At 45.4% G+C, this 19,906-nt stretch overlaps 2 protein-coding genes across 2 annotated transcripts; both read left to right on the forward strand.

The window, feature by feature from the left end:
- Window positions 1–4,672: 4,672 nt before the first annotated feature.
- Window positions 4,673–6,348, forward strand: CCL7 (chemokine (C-C motif) ligand 7). Its single transcript, XM_012648276.1, has 3 exons — window positions 4,673–4,800; window positions 5,571–5,688; window positions 6,120–6,348. The coding sequence occupies exons 1-3, from the start codon at window positions 4,725–4,727 to the stop codon at window positions 6,223–6,225; spliced, it is 300 nt and encodes a 99-aa protein (XP_012503730.1). The 5' UTR covers window positions 4,673–4,724; the 3' UTR covers window positions 6,226–6,348.
- Window positions 6,349–14,044: 7,696 nt separating this feature from the next.
- Window positions 14,045–15,929, forward strand: CCL11 (chemokine (C-C motif) ligand 11). Its single transcript, XM_012648280.1, has 3 exons — window positions 14,045–14,120; window positions 15,335–15,446; window positions 15,824–15,929. Exons 1-3 carry the CDS (start codon window positions 14,045–14,047, stop codon window positions 15,927–15,929), a joined length of 294 nt encoding a protein of 97 aa, XP_012503734.1.
- The last annotated feature ends 3,977 nt before the right edge of the window (window positions 15,930–19,906 follow it).

Here is a 19,906-nt window from a genome sequence, read left to right on the forward strand (position 1 = left end):
TTCTTTTGGATACATACCCAGAAGTATGACTGCTAGATCATAGAGTAATTTTATTTTTAATCTTTTGAGGCACTGCCATACTGTTGTGCATAGTGGCTGCACCATTTTACATTCCCACCAACAGTACACAGGTGTTCCAGTTTCTCTACAATCCTTGTCAACAGCTGTTATTTTCTGTCTATTTGATACTAGCCATCCTAATGGGGGAAGGTAGTACCTCACTGTGGTTTTGCTTTGCATGTTGCTAATGATCGGTGATGTCGAGCATGTTTTCAAATGCTTGTTGGCCGTTCATTGTGTTGAGGATTCTTGCATCAATATTCATCAGGATATTTACCTATAGTTCTCTTTTCTTGCAGTGTCTTTGTATCTGGCTTTGGTATCAGGGTACTCCTGGCCTCGTAGAATAACTTTGGAAGTGTTTTCTCCTCTTCAATATCTTGGAAGAGTTTGAGGAGTATTGGTGTTAGATCCTCTCTAAATGTTTGGTAGAATTCTCCAGTGAAGCCATCTGGTCTGAGCTCTTCTTTGTTGGGAGGTTTTTTTTTGTTACTGATGCAATCTCTTCACTAGTTATGGATCTGTTCAGATTTTCTGTTTCTTCATGACTGTATGTTTCTAGGAATTTATCCATTTATTCTAGGTTACACAATTTTTTGGCATGTAATATTCACAGTATTCTCTAATCGTCCTTTTTACTTCTACAGCTCAGTCATAATGTCCCCTCTTACATTTTGGATTTTAGTTATTGGAATCTTCTCTGTTTTCTTCTCAGTTAATCTAGCTAAGGGTTTGTCAGTTTTGTTGATCATTTCAAAAAACCAACTTTTCGTGTCATTGATTTTTTTTCTATTTTTTTTTAATTCTCTGTTTCATTTATCTCTGCTCTAATCTCTGTTATTTTCTTTCTAGCTTTGGGTTTAGTTTTCTAGCTTTGGGTTTAGTTTTGTTTTTCTGGGTTCCTCAAGGCATAAAGTTATACTGTTGGTTTGAAATCTTTTCTTTCCAATGTAAGCATTTACAGCTATATACTTCCCACTTAGCATAGATTTCTCTGTATCTCATAAGTTTTTTTTAATGTTGTGTTTTAAACTTTTTATTTTGAACAAATGGTAGACTTATAAAAGTTGCAAAAATAGTACAAAGGGTCTTGTATATTCCTCATTTAGCTTTCCCTAATGTTAGCATCATATTTTCTTCATGTCTTGTAAACCTTGCCATTTCTCTGTTCCATATATCTTCTTCAGTATGGGATCCAGGTTGAAGGGACAACCTCATCTGGGTCATGCCATCCTCATAGTTAAGGGGGAAAGGGAAGCCATGGTGGAACCACAGGATGGCTATTAACTTCCGCTGAGAGATGGCACATGTAATCTGCTTATATCCAATTGGTGAAAGCTAGATTATTGGTATAAATATAAATGTTTTTTGTTTGTTTATAACTACTTTTTTGCTTCTTGTATGTGATTTAGAATACACATGCATAAAGCAATACTTATAAATCTATGCTGAAGAGAACACAATATATAAAGGTATAATTTGTGACTGTAACAACATTAAGATAAGGAAGGGAATGGAGCTATAAAAGGATCAAGATTTTTGTATACTATTGAAACTAAAATCGTATTAATCTGAAATGAGTTGTTATAAATTATGATGTTAATGGTAATACTCAGGGTGACTGCTAAGAAAACACTCAGAATATACAACAACAGATAAAGGAAAGGAATCGGTACACTAAAAATTCTATGTATCATGAAATAAAGCAGTAAAGGAAGAATTGAGGAACAAAAAAGATATAAACATATAGAAAACAAAAAAAAATCAGATGATAATCCTACCTTATCATTAATTACACTAAATGTAAAAGGATTAAACTTTCCAACTGAAGGCAAAGATTGGGTGAATGGATTTTAAAAATAAACCAACTATATGCTATCTACGAGACATACATTGTAAATTCAAAAACTCAAATAATTTGAAAGTAAGTTTACCCCATGCAAAATGTAACCAAAAGAGAGCTAGTGGCTATACTAATATCAGAGAAATAGAATGTAGACAAAAAATCGTTACTAGAGACAAAGAAGAATATTCATAATGATAAAGGGTTAAAATACGTTTTTAATCTAAAAGAAAATTAACCACATATCTTTGCGTGTTAGTAATAATGCAAAACGATTTTGTCCTTTATTTTTTTAAGTGTTTCTAATTTTGCCATCAGCTGATCTACAATCAGCTGATATTGTCTTTAAATCATTAAAAAGTTTTTATAAAATTCTGCAACAATTCGACAGCCTCTTTTATTTCTCCTATTCCAAGCTCCTGCGGTTGTGACAAGCACAGGCTTTTTCATCATGAACACAGGGAGGCATTTTCTCTGGGGTGTTAGGCAGAGACATCTTGGAGGACTTCAGTTTGGGGATTTATGAAGGAGAGGCGTTGCATCAACTGAAGCCCATGAATACTTTGACCTATTGACCAGACCCACCCAGGAAAGGTAATTTCTGGGCAGGACTCCTGTGTTCTACTCCTAATTTGTAGGTCATCAGCAGGTTATCCATGATAGCTGTCTTCAAGATAAAAAAAAAATACAAAAGTCAATGGAGGCTGAGCAAGGTGGCTCACGCCTGTAATACTGGCACACTGGGAGGCCGAGGCGGGCGGATTGTTTGAGCTCAGGAGTTTGAGACCAGCCTGAGCAAGAGCGAGACCCCGTCTCTACTAAAAATAGAAAGAAATTATCTGGAGAACTAAAAATATATAGAAAAAATTAGCCGGGCATGGTGGCGCATGCCTGTAGTCCCAGCTACTCGGGAGGCTGAGGCAGTAGGATCACTTGAGCCCAGGAGTTTGAGGTTGCTGTGAGCTGTGATAATGCCACAGCACTCTAGCCCGGGCAACAGAGTGAGACTCTGTCTCAAAAAAAAAAAGTGAATGGAAAGAATGAGTTCTGCTTCTTAGAAGTGCCAAGCAGATGAAACATACACACTTGGTTACAAAGTATGCTGTTACAACGTGTTACATCAGAGTGGGCAGGGATCCCACAGATAAGGAAGTAGGAAGCAAGCTCAATCTTCACCAATTTCTAGAACTGGGAGTAATAGCAATTTGAAAAAGAGTTGAGTAGAGTGAGTAGCCTGAGCAAAGTCACAGAGGTAAGAATAAACTTTACGAAAAGCTCAAGCCTTACATCAAAGGCTTGAATTGCTTCCAAGTCAATGTTTGAGGTTGTAAAATGTTCCAGTCTCACCCACTGAAGAATTTTCCTCCTTTGCATCCCATGGCCAGCACGGGTGGTACAGTTACAGGTGTATGGAGGCCATGCATGGTCGCTCATCAAACCCCTTTTCATTAACATCATCAGCGATTAGTTGGTGATCTTGTAATGCGTGTGTGAGATGGAAAACTAGATCAGTGGTCTCCAAAATCTACATTTTGTGTCTCTGAGATTTGTGTGTGGGGAGGGAGACATGGAGTCTCTTGTCCGAGCTTCAAACTGAGGGTACTCTGATGTTGTTCATAAATTTCACTTCTTTGTATTCTTCTCCTTAAAAAAATATTTTCATAGCTAATCATATTTTTAAAACCACAGCATTCTAAGATCTTTATAAGCCATGCAGTTCTGATAGCACATGAGACAGATAGTGGTTTTAAAATGTGTGTGCAAATTCTTTTACACTCCTCCCATTAAGAGATGTGGTCTATGCTCCCTATCTTTGCACGTGGGATCCTTAAGCCACCATATAAAATATCTAGCCATGTGGAAGGACCATGGGGAGGGGGAGAGAGAGACAGAGACAGAGAGACCCAGTAGCTCCAAGTGGTCTAAGGGCCAGCTGTTTATGTCCTCCCCGCCTAAACCCCACACGCTGTGTGAAGACCTCGCCCAAACCCCACACACTGTGTGAACACCTCATGATGACCCGAATCTTAGCCATCATCGAAATGCAAAGACACGAAAGACCCTGAGCAAGCACCGCCTCGCTGAGGCCAGTTGACCCTCATATTCAAGAGCAAAATAAATTATTGTTAGTGTCTTAAGTCACCGTTTTCAGCAGGGTTGTTACGCAGCGATAGATTATTAGAATAGACACTACCGTTTTAAGTACCGTTACTCTAAAAATGCTTCTTTCTCTTTTTCTTCTATTTTTCCATTGTTCTGTTATTCTCTGGGTTTTTGACAGCCACCAGGATGTAAGACGGTGAAAAATCTTAGAGTCCATTGTAGAGTCCGGCCAAAGGTTCGGTGCCTCTTTGTGGACTCTGGGGTCCTGGGTACTGCCTGAGAGGGAAAAGGGGGCGATCACTTGCAACTCCTTGACCTTGGCATCCCTGCTTCTTTCCTTTTTCTACGGAATGTGTCTCATTTCAAAGGAGCTAAGCGGTAAATAATAGCCACAGATCACATGCCGTGGGCTGCTCAGGCATATCCCTCGCCCGCCACCCCTGGTATTCGGTGAGAAGCAGGCCACCCTTGACTCACACTTTCCTCCCTCGATTTCCTATCATTTTCCCCAGGGGAAGGCAGATTTGCTACTCCATCCTGTGATTCATTTAGAATAACAAAGGCCTCTGGCCCCACCCCTTCTCTACTCCTGTCTATAAAAGGCAGCGACAGCCACCAGAAGAGCAGACGGAGACACCAGAGGAGCAGAGAGGCTGAGACCAACCCAGAACCTCCAGCTCTCCCGCTGAAGCTCACAGCGCTCCTCTCGCCCTCCAGCATGAAGGTCTCTGCTGCCCTCCTGTGCCTGCTGCTAGTGGCGGCCGCCTTCAGCCCCCAGGGCCTTGCTCAGCCAGGTAAGGGCTCCCCTCCATCCTCTAGGAGCACACCACCCCCTCTCTGGGGCATCACGGACCATCCTAGCAGGAGGGGTACCCACAGTCCCGCTTTAACAGCTGCTTTTCCAAGATAAGGCGACTCAGAGAAGGACAAGGACTGAGTCCAATCTCACAGCTGCTCCCAGACAGAGCCTGAGCTACAAGTCCAGCTGTGGACCCCACATCCAGCTCCTCCTGGGACTCCAGCCCTGGGAACATCCTCAATGCGGTTACTGCCCCAGCTGCTTCCAGCAGAGTCTGGGGACCAGGGTGATCAAAGAGAGGGGGTGTCTGGGGTAGGTGTGCAGGCTGTTTCCAGACATGAGGGAGGGGAGAGGAGACACAGAACCTGGTCTATGCTTCATTCAGCTCTGGCTTCCAGAGGCAGAGGCTCTGTGGGGCAATGGGTATCAGGGTAACTCACAACCAGGCACAGACTGCTACAAGCCTAAAAGGGACCCAAAGCTGGGGTCCCCGTCTCTCTAAAGCATTGGACTGTTACATTAGCCCTGTTATATTCGCAACACCTAGCATTTTCTCAGTTTCTCTTCCACCTGTTATGGGTGATGCATTCCTACTTTATAGCCCACGAATGCAAGAGAGATTTTAAGGACCGTCTTGAAAGGCAGAGACGTTGGACGTGGGGTGGGCAGCTTTCTCTCTGACACCTTCTTACATTTCCTATTTTACAAATAGGAGGATCCAGAACACACCCTCAAGAGTCTTTCCTTGTTATTGTTTCATTGCAGATGGGGTTAATACCCCAAGCACCTGCTGCTATAGGTTCACCAATAAGAAGATCCCAATCCAGAGGCTGAGGAGCTACCAAAGAATCTCCAGCAGCCTGTGTCCTCAGGAAGCCGTGATGTGAGTGAGCCAGGACCGCCCACCCTCGACCCTCACTCCCAAGTTCTTCCCTGCGGCAGTGGATAGGGCTAGTATCAGAATGGGCTAGAGTCAAGCACTCAGATGCTCAGACCATCTCTAATTCAATTCCAGAATTTTTCCAGGGGAAAAAATGAATCCAAGAAAAGAAAGTGACTTCTGCTCCTAGCTCCCTTTCCAGCCATTGGTTCTGATCTCAGTTCTTTCACCCAGGAGCCAAGGTGGCCTCACTTGGGTCAGCAAAAGCAGCTGCCTCCCTGAGGCTCCCTCCTCTATCTTGTCATCTTCCTCGTCTGTCCCAAGGCACCCCCATCCTCTGGGCTAAAGGACCAGGCAGGCTTCCCATAGAGCAGGTTATATCCCCAGGTCAAATCCTCAAGATGCTCTATCAAACTATGCTTCTCTGCCCACAGCTTCAAGACCAAACTGTCCAAGGAGGTCTGTGCTGACCCCACACAGAAGTGGGTCCAGGATTCCACGGCGTATCTGGACAAGCAAATCCAAACTCCAAATCTTTGAACACTCATGCCTGAACTGAAACCAGCCAAGACTTGAGAAACAATTTGTATCTCCTATCCTTTCTGAGGGTTGTTCTGATATTAATTTATTATAATTCTAAGGAATATGAGCATCGTGTGATAATGTGAATCACAGTTTTACTTCAATGTGTTTTAAAGTTAATATTTTAATTTAATCCGTCATTGATTTTGGTGAATTTTAAATGTAAAGCCTTGGACACATCATGTCACTTCAGTCCTATAAATACTATGGGATGCCACTCCCCTCTCTACCTCTTAATGGTATTCGGTAGGTTCCTTGCGAAAATCAATGCAAAGTTTTTTTTTTTTTAATGTTAGCAGGTGATGGCCCTATGAAACCATAATGTTATTATAGAATTAAATATATTTATATGTATGAATCTTGAATTTTTATTAAATTCATAAAATATAGTTTTGTATAACACCTGACTTTGATGTTTTCTTTAAAGGATAAAATAAAGCTGGGGTGGGGGGCAGTGGGGTGACAGGGAGGAAGGCATGGCTGCAGAGGGTGGGTTCGCATTGTGGAGGAACAAGCATGGGATGGGCCCCCGGGACTTCCCCTAGCCTGAACTCGCCTGCGTGTCATGGAAGGACAGACAGCTCAGGGCCAGGCTGAGCCAACTGCACAGCTCCAGGTCTGCCAGCAGCTTCAGCCACTTGTTCAAATACCTTTTCTTCCTTGCCAACATTCCCTCCCCCATCTGGAAACCATGTGCTTTAAAAAAAAATTCCATGTCTACAGGTTGAGGAGTGGGGAATGGGAGGGTCCTGCACCCAATACAGGATATTGACAAACCCCTGATACCTGCAAGCTGAGCTTCTTGGAGACAGGATTTCTATCGAAGCACCAGGTTAAAATCCCAAGGTGTCAGGTGACATCAGACACTTCAGAGGCAAGGAGCAATTCATCGGTGACCATTCACTGCCAACATTGATGCTCGGGGGCCAGGTCCAACAGCACTTTCTCCGTCTTCTCCAGCCCACAGTCCTCATCCCCAAGCACCAACGCCAACCCTAACTAATGAGATTCAAAAATGTGGTTGCGTTCAGAGCTTATTCAAGTGCAAAGCTTGAGGATAGCCACTGAGAAACACAGACTCCAAATGAATGGAGTCTATTTATTTGGAGTCTGTGTTTCCAAAGTGGAAAAGCTGAGGTTTCAATCTGTAGGCAGAGTTAGAGTAGTTCTAGTAGAATTGCAACATTTTCCAAGCAAGACCAGGGGCGTATGCCACAGCAACTTGATTGGTTACGGACTGCTACATTCCAAGGAAGATCACTTTATTACTTTATTACTCACTGAGGAGACATAGTGATCGGAGGGGTCTTATCTCTGGTGCTGCTTGGTCTTCCTAATTATTTATATACATAAGAAAAGGCAGAAGCTGCAGCTGCATGTCAGGCAACTCAGGTTGCATAGCCACATTCCTTTCAAGGCTCAGAATAATTTAAAGTTTGAATGGCTTTATGCCTGAATTATTTAATTTCACACCCAATAAGGGATGTATTCTCAAATTCCAGGAGAGAACAACCAAGAGGCAGACAGCATTAGGAAGGGAGACGAATAGCTGCTACAGCCTAATGAGACACAGCGAGCCCCTGGCACAGGCAAATATTAAGCACAGTGTCGGACAGTAGGACAGGCAAGGAGAGAAGGGCTCCGTGTGCCCAAGACCAAACAGAATCTGCTCCAACTATCTTTGTCAAGCCTTATCTTTTCACTTCCAAGGAATTCTAAATTCATTTGTCTTCATGCAGGCCTGGGGGCTCTTGTCCTCTTTGGGCACAGAGAATTAGAGAGAAATCCCATGACCAGGAAGAGAGGCTGATACATAACCAGGCATCGAGTTCACCGGGATTCATAGATTAGTCTGGTTATACCACTAGTGTGCCTAGTAAACTTGGGCAAGTTACTTTGCCTGACGAGGTCTCCACATAATCTACATGTTCAGTAGCTCAATGGCTCCCATATTGGCATTAACATCACTTGGACACTAATAATAATAAAAAACACAGATTTCCAGGCACCATCAATAAAGATTTTGGTATGGAGTGTTGAGTGGGGAGGGTGATCCTTCTACCTTTTTACCTAGTTCTCAGCCATATCTGGGGACCAGGGATGGATACACTTTGAGGTTCCCCGATGTTCTCTTTTTCAGATCAATGTAGTCTCTGGGCTTGACCTATGGCCTCTGACTTAGACATAAAGAGTGTCTTTTGCTGGAACTTTCCCACCTCCTAGACTTGGCTGTTGGACATGCACCAGTCCTGAAGGAGCAGAGACTATAAATGCCCACCAGGTATCCATGGGCTCTTCTATGTTCTCCAGCCTAAAAAACTTGAGCCTAAATTGCATTTACTTGGGGGCTGTGTGAATGAATTCTAACCAACTGGGTGAGCACTCAGATGATGTAATCCACTTTCACACTTTGTCCCTGTAAACAACTCATGCTTCCAGCCCTCTCTTCCTCTGCTGTGGTGACCTCGGGGCAATGTGTTCCATATATCTCAATTTCAAGGTGGAAGCACTCCCCAATCACTGGCCACTGCTTACAGGACAGCCACCTCGCCCATCTTGAGCTGTAAGATGAGAAAGAATTAAACATTTGTTGTGTTAAGCCACTGAAGTTTGGAGCTTAGCTTAACCCTGATTAATAGAAGAATTGGTACCATGATCACGTACTGCCATTAAAAACCTGAAATGTGTAGCACTGACTAAGACATTCAGTAGCAGACGGCGAGGAAGCTGATATCCCAGGTTGAAAAGATGGATATTCATGTTACAAAGTTTCAATGTTGTCAGATCCTGTCTGCTGAAATTGTGGCTCCAAGGGAGAAAGTTTGAAAAATATGCATTAGTAGTAAGTTGGTTGTTTTTGGCTACATTTGTTAAAGTACTACAAGAAAGAGATGAGCTCAGGAAAAATTAGCTAAACTTAAAGCAGAAATGAAAGAGAATAAAGTCCACAAATTCAGGACCGTGTTGGAAAAACCATCTGTTTCTAGGTCCCAAACATTAAGAAAAGGTATTTAAGGATGAAAAAAAAAAAATCAGTGATAGAAGTCCAGGAAAAAAAAACTTAGTTGAATGAGGTGACATAGAACAAAAATCAGACTGAAGTTGTAGCCTTCTACTTCAAGCCTAATAGCCTCATTAAGAGGAGAAAGAGAAAGAGAGAGAGAGGGAGAAGAGAAGAGAAGGGGAGAGGAGAGGAGAGGAGAGGAGAGGAGAGGAGAGGAGAAGAGAAGAGCGGGCAGAAGAATAATTTGAGAAGTATGTCTAGAAAGGAAAGTGGGTGTGGCTGCTGGCATATGGAATTGATGTCCTGCAAAGAGATCAGAGGCCTACTAAGGTACTGAAAGAACTGTACTATATTGTCAATGAAACCATGAGTGAGCTTGAAAAGGTCAAGAGAAAACAAACTCCAAGGCCTACAGTACAGCAAGCAGTCCTCAAAGGCTGCAGAGCCCCAAGAAGAGCATGTCTCTCTTCGAAGCCCATTTCAGAGGAGGCCAAGGGGAAGAGTGGAAAAGGAGCAGTGTCCTGAAGACAACCAGGAGCCAGGATGGAAGAGACAGGACAGCTTCCCAAGAAGCAAGCCTAATCAAGGGTGGAGGGCTTTCACGACATCTGCCTGAAGGGCTGCAGGCTTGCTACCAAGTGTTGGCCGTGGACCGTGGACCATCTTCCCCTCCATAAATGGGGGTGTTCATTACAAACACCCTGTCCTTCTCAAACTTGATAATCTGGGTAAGGGGCAAGTAATTTGTCTTTTTAGTTCACAGGTCACTGGACAAAGTAGATCCATCTCCTCATCTGAAAGAGAGGACCCCTCATGGTTAAGAGAGCCTGCACATTTCGGCTGACACAGTGACTAAAGGGAACTTGGGGTTGTCTCTCCTGGGGATGGCCTAATTGTGTTCTCCATGTGTGAGAAGTGAGCAAAGGACAGATTCTATTCTATTCAGATTCAAAGGATAGAAACTATTCGCCTTCACCAAATATTCATGTGTCCCTCTTCATTTCTCAATCTCCTTTGAAGTTTTATTGGAGTTGTGTGATGAGTTAAGGCCAATGGACTATAGGCAGAAGTGATGCGAGCTGCTTCTATGTGTGACTCGTCACAACATCCTACACAATCTGTCAACCCTCTCTCCTCTCACCTTGGTAAACTTGGAGGTCTCATGTTCCAAACAACAGCTGTAAATCACAAGCAGCCTGAATCTCTGAGTCACTCCTTAGAAAAAGCACTTTTGGCAAGCTGCCTAACCAACATCAGTCTGTGACATAAAAGTAAATACGTGTTGCAGTAAGCTGCTGAGATTGTTGTCATTGTGATTATTTAAGCATGGACTAGCATTGCCATGACCGGTTGGCCTGGGGGAATAGCTACAGCACTCTGTGCCTCAGTTTTCACCTCTGTACATGGATAAAGTTGATTACCCCAAGAGGATTATATGAGATAATATAGCAGTAAGAATATTTTTTAAGTTCTTTTTTAAATTTCAGAAAATTACCAGAGTTCAAGCATTTTTGTGACATGAATTACTTTTATACAGTTTGAGTCAAAGTTATAAGTGTGTCCATCACCCAGATAGTGTGCATTGTACCTGTTAGATGTGAATTTACCCATCCCCTCCTCCCCCTCCCACCTTCTTGATTTCCATTGACTTTTACTACCACATGTGCACATGAGTGTTGATCATTTAGTTCCAATTTAATAGTGAGTACACGTGGTGTTCGTTTTTCCATTCTTGCAATACTTCACTTAGAAGGATGATCTCCAGTTCCATCCAGGTTGTTACAAAAGTTATTAGTGCACTATTATTTTTTATGGCTGAGTAGTACACCACGATATGCATATACCACATTTTATTAATCAATGGGTACTTGGGTTGTTTCCACGTCTATGTGATTGTGAATTGTGCTGCTGTATATAGCAGTAGGAGTATTTTAAATAAATAAGCTTTAGATTTTCTCAAGGCAACTCTGAGAAACAGGCTTCCCTTTCATAAATGATTTCGCAGAAGAGGAAGATAACTTGATTTCTCTAAGTCTCCATTTTCTCATTTTTAAAATGGACTTAGTTAGAAGAGGTTATTAAAAGGATTAAATAAGCCAACTTACGTGAAATGGAATAATATAGTGCGTTGCATAGATTGCATAGGTTAGCCTTGTTATTGACAACTTGCAATTTGCAAGACATATTGTTAGAATTTTTATACTAACATATAGTTCGGGGCAATTTTCCTCCAAAAGGGACAAGAAACTTCAGACATTGTCTCAGGGACCCTAGAGAAGGAGAGATAATGAACCCTACATGGTCCTGAGTCAAGAGCCTGGACTCTAGAATCGGCTCAGTGTAAAACATACGAGTTGTCTTAGGGATTTTGTCTTACTGATTTTCTTTTATTTTTTAAAGAGTGGGTTGGAATAAAGTAAATGTCAATGTCTCTTTCAATTCTGTCTATAAATGTTTAATGTTATAGGAAATCTGAGGTAGACCTGCGAAACAAAGCCAGGAGTCCTGGTTCCTGGGATCCTGTTCTACTCATCATTCGCCATTCCTTGAAAGACACTTAAGCAGCCAAGGTTTCGTTTTCACAGTGGGGGACCCGTCTCCTGCCCATCACTCAGGGTCATTTCTGACCCACGCCCTCCATTCATCAGACCCCAAGCCACAGGCAAGTAGTGGATCTACTCTAGGTCACTGCTGAATCAGAAGCCCCTAAGGAAGAAAGAGAAAAATAAAGCCCACGAAGCTGCCCCCACTTGCTAGAGGAAGCCAGGCAGCGGGATGAAACAGCTGCAGGACTTAGATATCAAAAGATTGATTTTATTTATTTCCACTGAGGTTTCTCTGGTTCAGATTAAATCCAAAACCCAAGGAGGAAAACACAAAAATGGAAAACCACTCCCAACAGAGTTATGAAACAATTCCTACTAAAGAAATAGAATCACTCAACCATGTCAGCCAAATACTTCTGATGTCAAGAGCATTCCAAACTTCTTGTTCTGACACAATTTTTGAGACCTCACATCCCCCACGCATGCAACTCAGAAATTCATGGAAACCATCCCTAGGGTGGTGTGTCTTTACTTGGAAGCAGTGGAAAGATTTGGAAGGATATACGAAGAGAACCATCTGCACAGACCCTGAGTCCCTTTCCAGCATCGCCCGGTCCACAAACTCTGTCCCACATCCCAATAATACTAAATATTAACTTTCACTCACTGAGCACCTGCAGTGATCTGGCCACTCTTCTAAGCACTTTATATATATAGCTGAACTCATTTAATTCAGACAACAATCCTCTAAGGTAGGCCTGATTATTATCCCTCACCTTACCCTTGCACAGAGTGGTTAAGTAAATTATTCTACATTGTCCATGGTGTCAAAGCTGGTCAGTCTCAGAGCCATCATCCAAACTCAGGCATCCTGGATCCAGAGTCTACACTAGACGATCTCACCTGGAGTTGAGAGGAAAGAAGAGGGGAGGCCCAGGTTTTTTGGCCTCTACTCGGTCCCTTTTTTAGGTAATTACCGACCAATTATTCTAGGTGGGCGATCAGAGACCTCGTAGGCCAGCAAAGACACTCTCTCCTGTGCCCATGACAAACATCATCAGTCAAGTACAATACTGTATGTGACTGACCCAAGACAAGTCCTCAGAGTCCTTCTTAACACACTTATCTATGCTTCCTGTACCAATCAATCAATCTGAAATGGGAGTGTCCACGAACAGCCAGGAAACAGCCTTGCAGCACCTGCATGCCAGTATCAATGCTGTAATTCACCGCAGTGACCCCCTTAAAGACTTTGCCTCCCCTTACACCCTCTCTGACTAGGGGCCCAAGGGTAACCAAAAAAGGGTAACGAAGGGGTCCGGGGCCCCCCCCCCCTTGAAAATTTCAAGCAACAAAAAACCTAACTGGGAAGGGGGCCCAAGGGGGAAGGGGAACCAAAAGGCCGGGTTTCCAAAAGCCGTCCCTAAAACCCCGGGGGGCCAAGGCAAAAGGGGGTGGGGGGCCGCCCCCTCCAACTCAAAAAAAACCAATCCAACAAAAAGGAATTGAAGGAAAAAAGGTTGGTTTGAACCCAATTGGAAAAAAGGCTTTAGTGGCTAAGCAAATAGTCTCAAAATGCACAGGCAGTCAAGATGAATAGGAACCATCCAGTTCTGACGTTCCGTAACACTGCGTTCCAGGGCACTAAGATTCTATCGTCACTGGATGAAATCCTAGGAGCGAGGCTGCTGTGGGCTATCCTTCCTGGCTCACAGAGACCCAGCAATGGTCACAGCTGCAGAGCTCTCTGCATCTGGGTGGGAGCACATGACTTCCTGGCCTCCAAAATCCTCAAGACCACCCGTGAACACAGGGACCTAGGACAGCTCTTAGAGCTCTTAGATAGACTCATCTCCCAGGCCCTCGGTTTCTTTGCCTCCCCGCGCCCCACACCGCTACAGATGTTTACTTGTCTTTCATAATCACATGCTCCCCTCCTTCTCACCCCAAGTCCCAGGACAGATGAAAGATGTGCCAAGTCCCGCCTGCTAGTTTGCCTCTCTCTTTGTTTTGCTCACACCCCCAGGATCTGGAATTTAGGCAGCCATCGGGATCCCTCTTTACCACGACCTTATCCAGGCAAAGGCTTCCCTGGAAGTTCCCACCCTCTCTGCTCTCTATAAAAAGCGGGCGAGGCAGCCAGAGGAGCAGAGGCTGAGACCGACACAGAAACCTCCCACTCTCTCGCTGACTGACGCTGGCCCCTCACTCGCCGTCATACTCCAGCATGAAGGTCTCCGCAGGGCTCCTCAGCCTGCTGCTCCTGGCAGCCACCTTCAGCCCCCAGGGCCTCGCTCAGCCAGGTAAGGACCCTCCCCCCAGCTCCTTGCAGGGAAATCGAACCACCTCCAGAGCAGGATCTTTAAAGACTCGCTGCAAACTCTGCATTTTAAAGATGGGCAAGCAGGTCTCAGGCATGGACGACAAATGCCCCAACTTCTCATCCAGTTGCTGGAAGAGCCAGAACTAGAGGCCCAGGTCCCTGAAACCAGTCCCCACTTTCAGCCTCACGTCCTGACATCAGAATATGAGTATTGAAAGGGGTGACCCAGCTGCATTTACAGTGTTTTGGGTGGAGCATACAAAAGAAAGATCCTCTCTCACCGTGGGCATGATGGGCATTTCTTTGGGAGGGAAGTTGGGAAAATCTGTTGATTGGAAGCCCAGAATGTTTACTAGAATCCAGGACAATTTTCAGAGACAGTGGTTAAGAGAAGGGGATGAGGTCCCAGGAAAATCTCTCGATGTGACTTATTTGACTCTGCTTGGGAAAAATATCTAGGCGTTTGTTCCGTAACTCATGGTCCCATCCTCTGATGGCTCACGTTTACTGAGTGCGTCAGTCAAGCTAGTTGCATGCTGCGATGATGAACAATGCTGAATGTTCGATGGCCTAGCAAAATGAACTAAATTAACAAAGACTCATTCCTCACTCGTACTAAACCTCTATAATGGATGGGTTCGGGCTTCTGCATTATACATACTCAGGATTCTAAACTGATGGAGCAGTGCCCTTGGGAACATTGCTGGTGACTGTGACAAAGCAAGAGAAAGCTCTCGAGGGTCTTGCCTAGGCAACACATTCTGGCTCAGAAATGGCATGTGTCACCTCGTCTCCTCCCCTATTGGTCAAAATTCATTAGTGGCTCTAACCACACAAAAGTGGTGGAGAAATGCAAGTCTGCCTTGTGTCCAGAGAGCAGAGAATGGAGATTATTTGTTGAGTGGTACCATGACTATCACATGGCCACAGAGCTCCTTGTAATGACAGAGCCACAGCTTGTCACACCGACCAAGCCTTTTCCATAGCTGGTCAGCAGTGGTGGGCTCCCGATGCACGGGGAGAATGCTGAGTCACAGGCAGAGGGACAGGATGTCAGAGCTGATGGATTCTACCGCCACCTCCTGCAACTTCTCACTCTCTCCTAATTACCTCCTTCCCTTGCAAACTCACACTTGGAAATATCTGTATATCGTTAGAGGCTCATTCTTTCCGTTCATTTTACCCCACATTCAGCTGCTGTCCCCACCACCTGCTGCTTTGCTATGGCCACCAGGAAGATCTCCACTCAGCGACTAGAGAGCTACAGAAGGATCACTGGCAGCAAATGCCCCCAGAAAGCCGTGATGTAAGTAGACAAAGCTCACCCTGCCGTAGACCAAAAACTAGTGTCTAAGGCACAGAGTCAAGAACTGTGTCAGAGTTATTTGGAGTCAGACTATTTCACCCTATAATCCAATCTGTGAATTTTCACAGCAGTAAATTTCTCCCCCTGCTCCCTGCCTGGGAACTTGAGCAGGTCATATTAGTGCCTTCGAGTCAAGAGCAAAGATGGCTCTCCTGGGCCATCAAGAGCAGCACTGACCTTGGAGTCCTATCCCTCCTCTGTCCCCTTCCTCCTCTCCAAACCCCTCTGCCCCATGGCAAATGGTCCTGAAAGGTTTAGGGTCATATGGGCAGAAGTTTCAAAGAGGATCCTTCTAATTGCCTCCTCTCTCCCCACAGCTTCAAGACCAAAATGGCCAAGGAGCTCTGTGCTGACCCCAAGGAGAAGTGGGTCCAGAATGCCATGAAGTACCTGGACCAAAAATCCTCAACTCCAAAGCCATAGATAGTCACCTGTTTTGAGGCCCAATGAAAGCCTCAGAAATGCTTGACTTGTTTTCCCGTCCTAAGATGCATTCTGAGATAATCTCATTATCATTTCTAAAGGAGTGAATTTTATTTAATAATTTTTGAAAAATATATTGCATTTAAGTTATTGGAGTTTTAAAACTGATCAATCATTTAAAAAATGTGAAGCCTTGAGCAGGTCCGTTGCCTGCTGTGAGCCCCGATCCCATCCCCTGCCAAGTGCGGGCAGCATTGCACCTCTCCTCCCCACCTCCCTGGACTCTTGCAAGGGACTCCGCAAAGATCGTCAGTGTAGAAGTGGCTTGTGTTTTTAGGACATTGCTCTTGTGAATCTAAAGTGTGGCTCATCACGTTAAATGGAAGTAAATGTTGTTTTAGGAATGTATACAATATATGCATATTTTATCGCAGTCAGCAGTTGCATTTTTGTGTGTGTGGGGAATGCACATGGCGCTGAGGGGAGGAGGATGGCATTGAGGGTGGGGGAGGCATGGTTATGGGGTGGGGGCTGTGGTCCTGAGAAGTGACCTTTGGGCTTGGCTGGTCTTCTCTGAGATTCAGGGTGAAACGGACAAACCCGTTCCAGCTCTTTGGTTCCCGGTCTCAACGGCGGTTTTCCAGACCCCACACACTTCAGCCACTCATTCCTCAGCGACTGCTTGCTTCTCCTGTGACCTGTTTCAACAGCCTTGTCGTTTTCTCCCTCTCCCTGACCTTACTCCCCTGTCCTCCCACCAGACTGTACCTACATTACAGACACTGGGAAATCAGAGGAAGGCTAGACGATCCTTGACCAGAGGTTTAGAGGAAGGCTTTATGGGGAAGATGGAACTTAAATGAGGCCTTGGTGGATGCACAAAGTGGGGCTCTCTTAGAGGTATTTATTTCAGCCTAGATGGAAGAGAAGACATATTGCTTGAGCAAATAGCAAGAAGTAGAGATGGCCACGATGTGCTTATCAAATGGAGTGGGAGCCCATCCAAAGGTGTTAGGGTTGGAGTACATTGTGAAACGGTGGGGAAATTTGGAAAGAAGCTTGAGGCCAGGCTGTTGTCAACTGAAGAATGATGAGGTTCATAAGTGTGAAAAGGAGAGCTTTATTCCTCATGAAGGGTTGCAGCCTGCAGGCTGGCCATCTTGCAGGCTGGGAACATAGCCTCCAACCAGAAGCAAAAAGCAAGCACTTTGAGGGAATAGTAAGGGGAACAGGAATTTATGCTAAGCAGGGTGGCTGAATATACATATTTAACAAGCTATCGCAGGAGTCAAGAATGTTTATGAAAAGAGAAACCTGCACACGCACAACTGAGCTTCATGCCCCTTCCTAGGTCACATGTACAAAAACATGGCCTTAGCATGATCTGAGGATGGAGTTTGGGGCCCTCTGACCTCAAAAGGTGAAGCAGGGGCCATGAAATCCCTCTGTGCACATCCTCCGTAGATAGGCCAATTCCACTCCGTGGTTTCTGGCCTCTTATCAGAAAGAAACAGTGTTCGGTTGTGCTGAAACCACAGAAGGGAGGAACAGCATTAGGCATTGGCTGAAGTCAGTGATGGAACAAGTCTTTGCAAAGGGCTGGTTCTGTTTAACCCTTAGGGAAGAAAGCTTAAAGGTAGTTAACAAGGGAGGGGTATTATGAGGTATGTCTGCCTTCCCATCCTGTCATAGCTGGGATTTTAGTTTTTAAGGTTTCTCTGGGGACCCCTTGGCTAAGAAAAGGTTTGTTCAGTCAGCTTGGATACCTTAGGATTTTTATTTTTATTTCTCACTATCAGGGTTTTGGCTCCATTCAGACAGTAATAAGTAAGATGAACATATGATTTTTATCAGCCAAGTTAGGATGCTTTTGAGAGCAAAACATGACACTATTAGTAATTATTATGGAACAACGGATATAAAGGGACACTGTCCCACGCGAACTGGAGCATGTGGTCACACTATTAATAACAGGCATTGCAAGTTGTGATTCAGTGGGGAGGAGCGCCGCGACCACAGGGGCTTAGGACAGGCAGCCAGCAGCCATGAACCCAATCGGGGGAGGAAGGGAGAAGCAGCTGTGCACTGCGCACTGGAACCAGAGCATCGGCAGGTGGGGAAGGGTAAAGGTAACCGGGAGCAGGATGGGTCAAGGCAGGGTGGAATGCTGAACGTTGTGGACGGAGACATGGAAACTTTTAGAGCCCCGCAAAGCTGCAGTTAAAGGCTAACTGCTTAGACTCAGAAAATTCCCTTCCCTCTATTAGGCTTCCCTTATATCCTAAATTGATAAGCTTGAGAGCTTCCAGTCAAATGGACAAGACCTCATCTTCGGGATTTCCCTTCAGCATGTAAAATCAACCTGCATCTCTATCAGTCACGTGACCCCTGTGCCTGTACCCAGAGACCAACTATGTCTCCAGGGGTAGAAAAGGGTTATGGGTGTCCTGCTGATGGAACTCTGCATGGTTTGGGGCTGCCGATCTGGAGGGCCAGTGGCCTGCTGCGTCACACTCTGTCCAGCGGGGCCACTGTGTTGCGTGGCTCTCAGGGGCACTATTCACACTGAAGTCCCCTTGGGCCACTCTACTTGGTGGCTGTGGCACAAAGCGACGTGAATGTCACAAGGCACTAGGAAGAGCTCTGATCCGGGAGGCAGGTGGCCTCAGTGTTATCTCTAGAACTGATATTTCTCACTGTGTTACTGTGGGCGCTGACTACGCAGCCCATCCAGAGGAGGGGTGATATTAATAATATCTTTCAAAGTATCTGACCAATGACCCGACAAGATCTGCTCTGAGAGTATTCCCCTGGAAAACATCACTAGCTTAACCTACTGCGGCCGGAAAGATTGGCAGAGGGTTCTACAGCTACACTCCCAAGTCAGACAGAGCTGAGGTCACTGGCACAGCTGCTCTATTTCTGGAAGACTTCTCTGTGAGAGCCTCAGGGGGAAGCATGGAAACCAGGAGCCATCCGAGAGCTGCTGCGGGCTCCACAAAACAGCTTCCACTCAGAGCAATCCCTGACCCTCACTCCAGGTACAGAAAACCTCTCTGCCTTTCCTACAGCCTGGCAGACTTCAGCCCTAAACACCAATCTGGGATGTACCTCCAAAGTCCAGCATGTCCTGGAGGCATGCACCAGCCATGGGGTGGCCACGGAATGGCTCACTGGGATCTGCAGGTGCCCTCAGGTGCCAGGTCTTGAAAGGGGGATTAAGAAGGAGCAGCAGAGGGGAGACGTGCCCTCTTTTTGTGAGGACCTGAACAGAATTTGCTGACATCCCTGTGCCAAGCTTTCTCTCTTCTCTTTCAAGGAATCCTGAACGCAATTCACCTCCAACTGGGAATAACATCACCACGCCTGGAGCGTGTCACTGCAGGTGCAAAGCACTGGAGGTGTTTAAGCTTCCAATGGCACAGGGGCCCCAGCCAGGAGCCAGGGATGTCACCAGCTGGCTTCTCTGGGCAGCAAACTCTTAGATGAAAATGATCATGCAGCATGTCCTGAGAGAGTGGGGAGCAGGACTGAGCAGAGGAAGAATTTTCATCTTGGTGCAGTCGCAGCCCATCCCCCAGCAAGCCCACGGGGAGCTTTAGAACAGCGACAACCTGAGTGAGCACAGGCACCAGGCTTTCCTACCCGATCCCATCCAGTCGTGGCTGCAGGCTCTTCCTGGAACAGGACACCACTCTGGGCAAGGTGGCTCTCTTCAGCCAAGGCCGGGTCCCACAGAGGAAGCTCAGCCGAGGGCTGTTGGCTGCCAACACGCCCAGCAGCTGGGGAAGAAGCACTTAGGCCCTGGGAGAGAAAAACCTGGGCAGCTCGCCCCGGGCTCCACTAGGGGGCCCGCCCTTTGTACGCTTCAGATGCGCGTGTTTATATAATGTGCTTTGGAAACCCATCCAGGAATGCGTTGAGCCTCTTTTCTTTGGGGAAGCTTGCAAGGGGAAGGTTATTGGGGTGAAGTAAAC

This window comes from Propithecus coquereli, unplaced genomic scaffold (assembly GCF_000956105.1).
Source record: "Propithecus coquereli isolate 6110/MARCELLA unplaced genomic scaffold, Pcoq_1.0 Scaffold281, whole genome shotgun sequence".
Classification (NCBI taxonomy): domain Eukaryota; kingdom Metazoa; phylum Chordata; class Mammalia; order Primates; family Indriidae; genus Propithecus; species Propithecus coquereli.

Coding starts and splice junctions, on each gene's coding strand:
- CCL7 (XM_012648276.1), top strand. CDS start 4,725: ATGAAGGTCTCTGCTGCCCTCCTGTGCCTGCTGCTAGTGGCGGCCGCC. Junction 4,801..5,570: donor CCAGGGCCTTGCTCAGCCAG/GTAAGGGCTCCC, acceptor GTTTCATTGCAG/ATGGGGTTAATACCCCAAGC. Junction 5,689..6,119: donor TGTCCTCAGGAAGCCGTGAT/GTGAGTGAGCCA, acceptor CTCTGCCCACAG/CTTCAAGACCAAACTGTCCA.
- CCL11 (XM_012648280.1), top strand. CDS start 14,045: ATGAAGGTCTCCGCAGGGCTCCTCAGCCTGCTGCTCCTGGCAGCCACC. Junction 14,121..15,334: donor CCAGGGCCTCGCTCAGCCAG/GTAAGGACCCTC, acceptor CCCCACATTCAG/CTGCTGTCCCCACCACCTGC. Junction 15,447..15,823: donor TGCCCCCAGAAAGCCGTGAT/GTAAGTAGACAA, acceptor CTCTCCCCACAG/CTTCAAGACCAAAATGGCCA.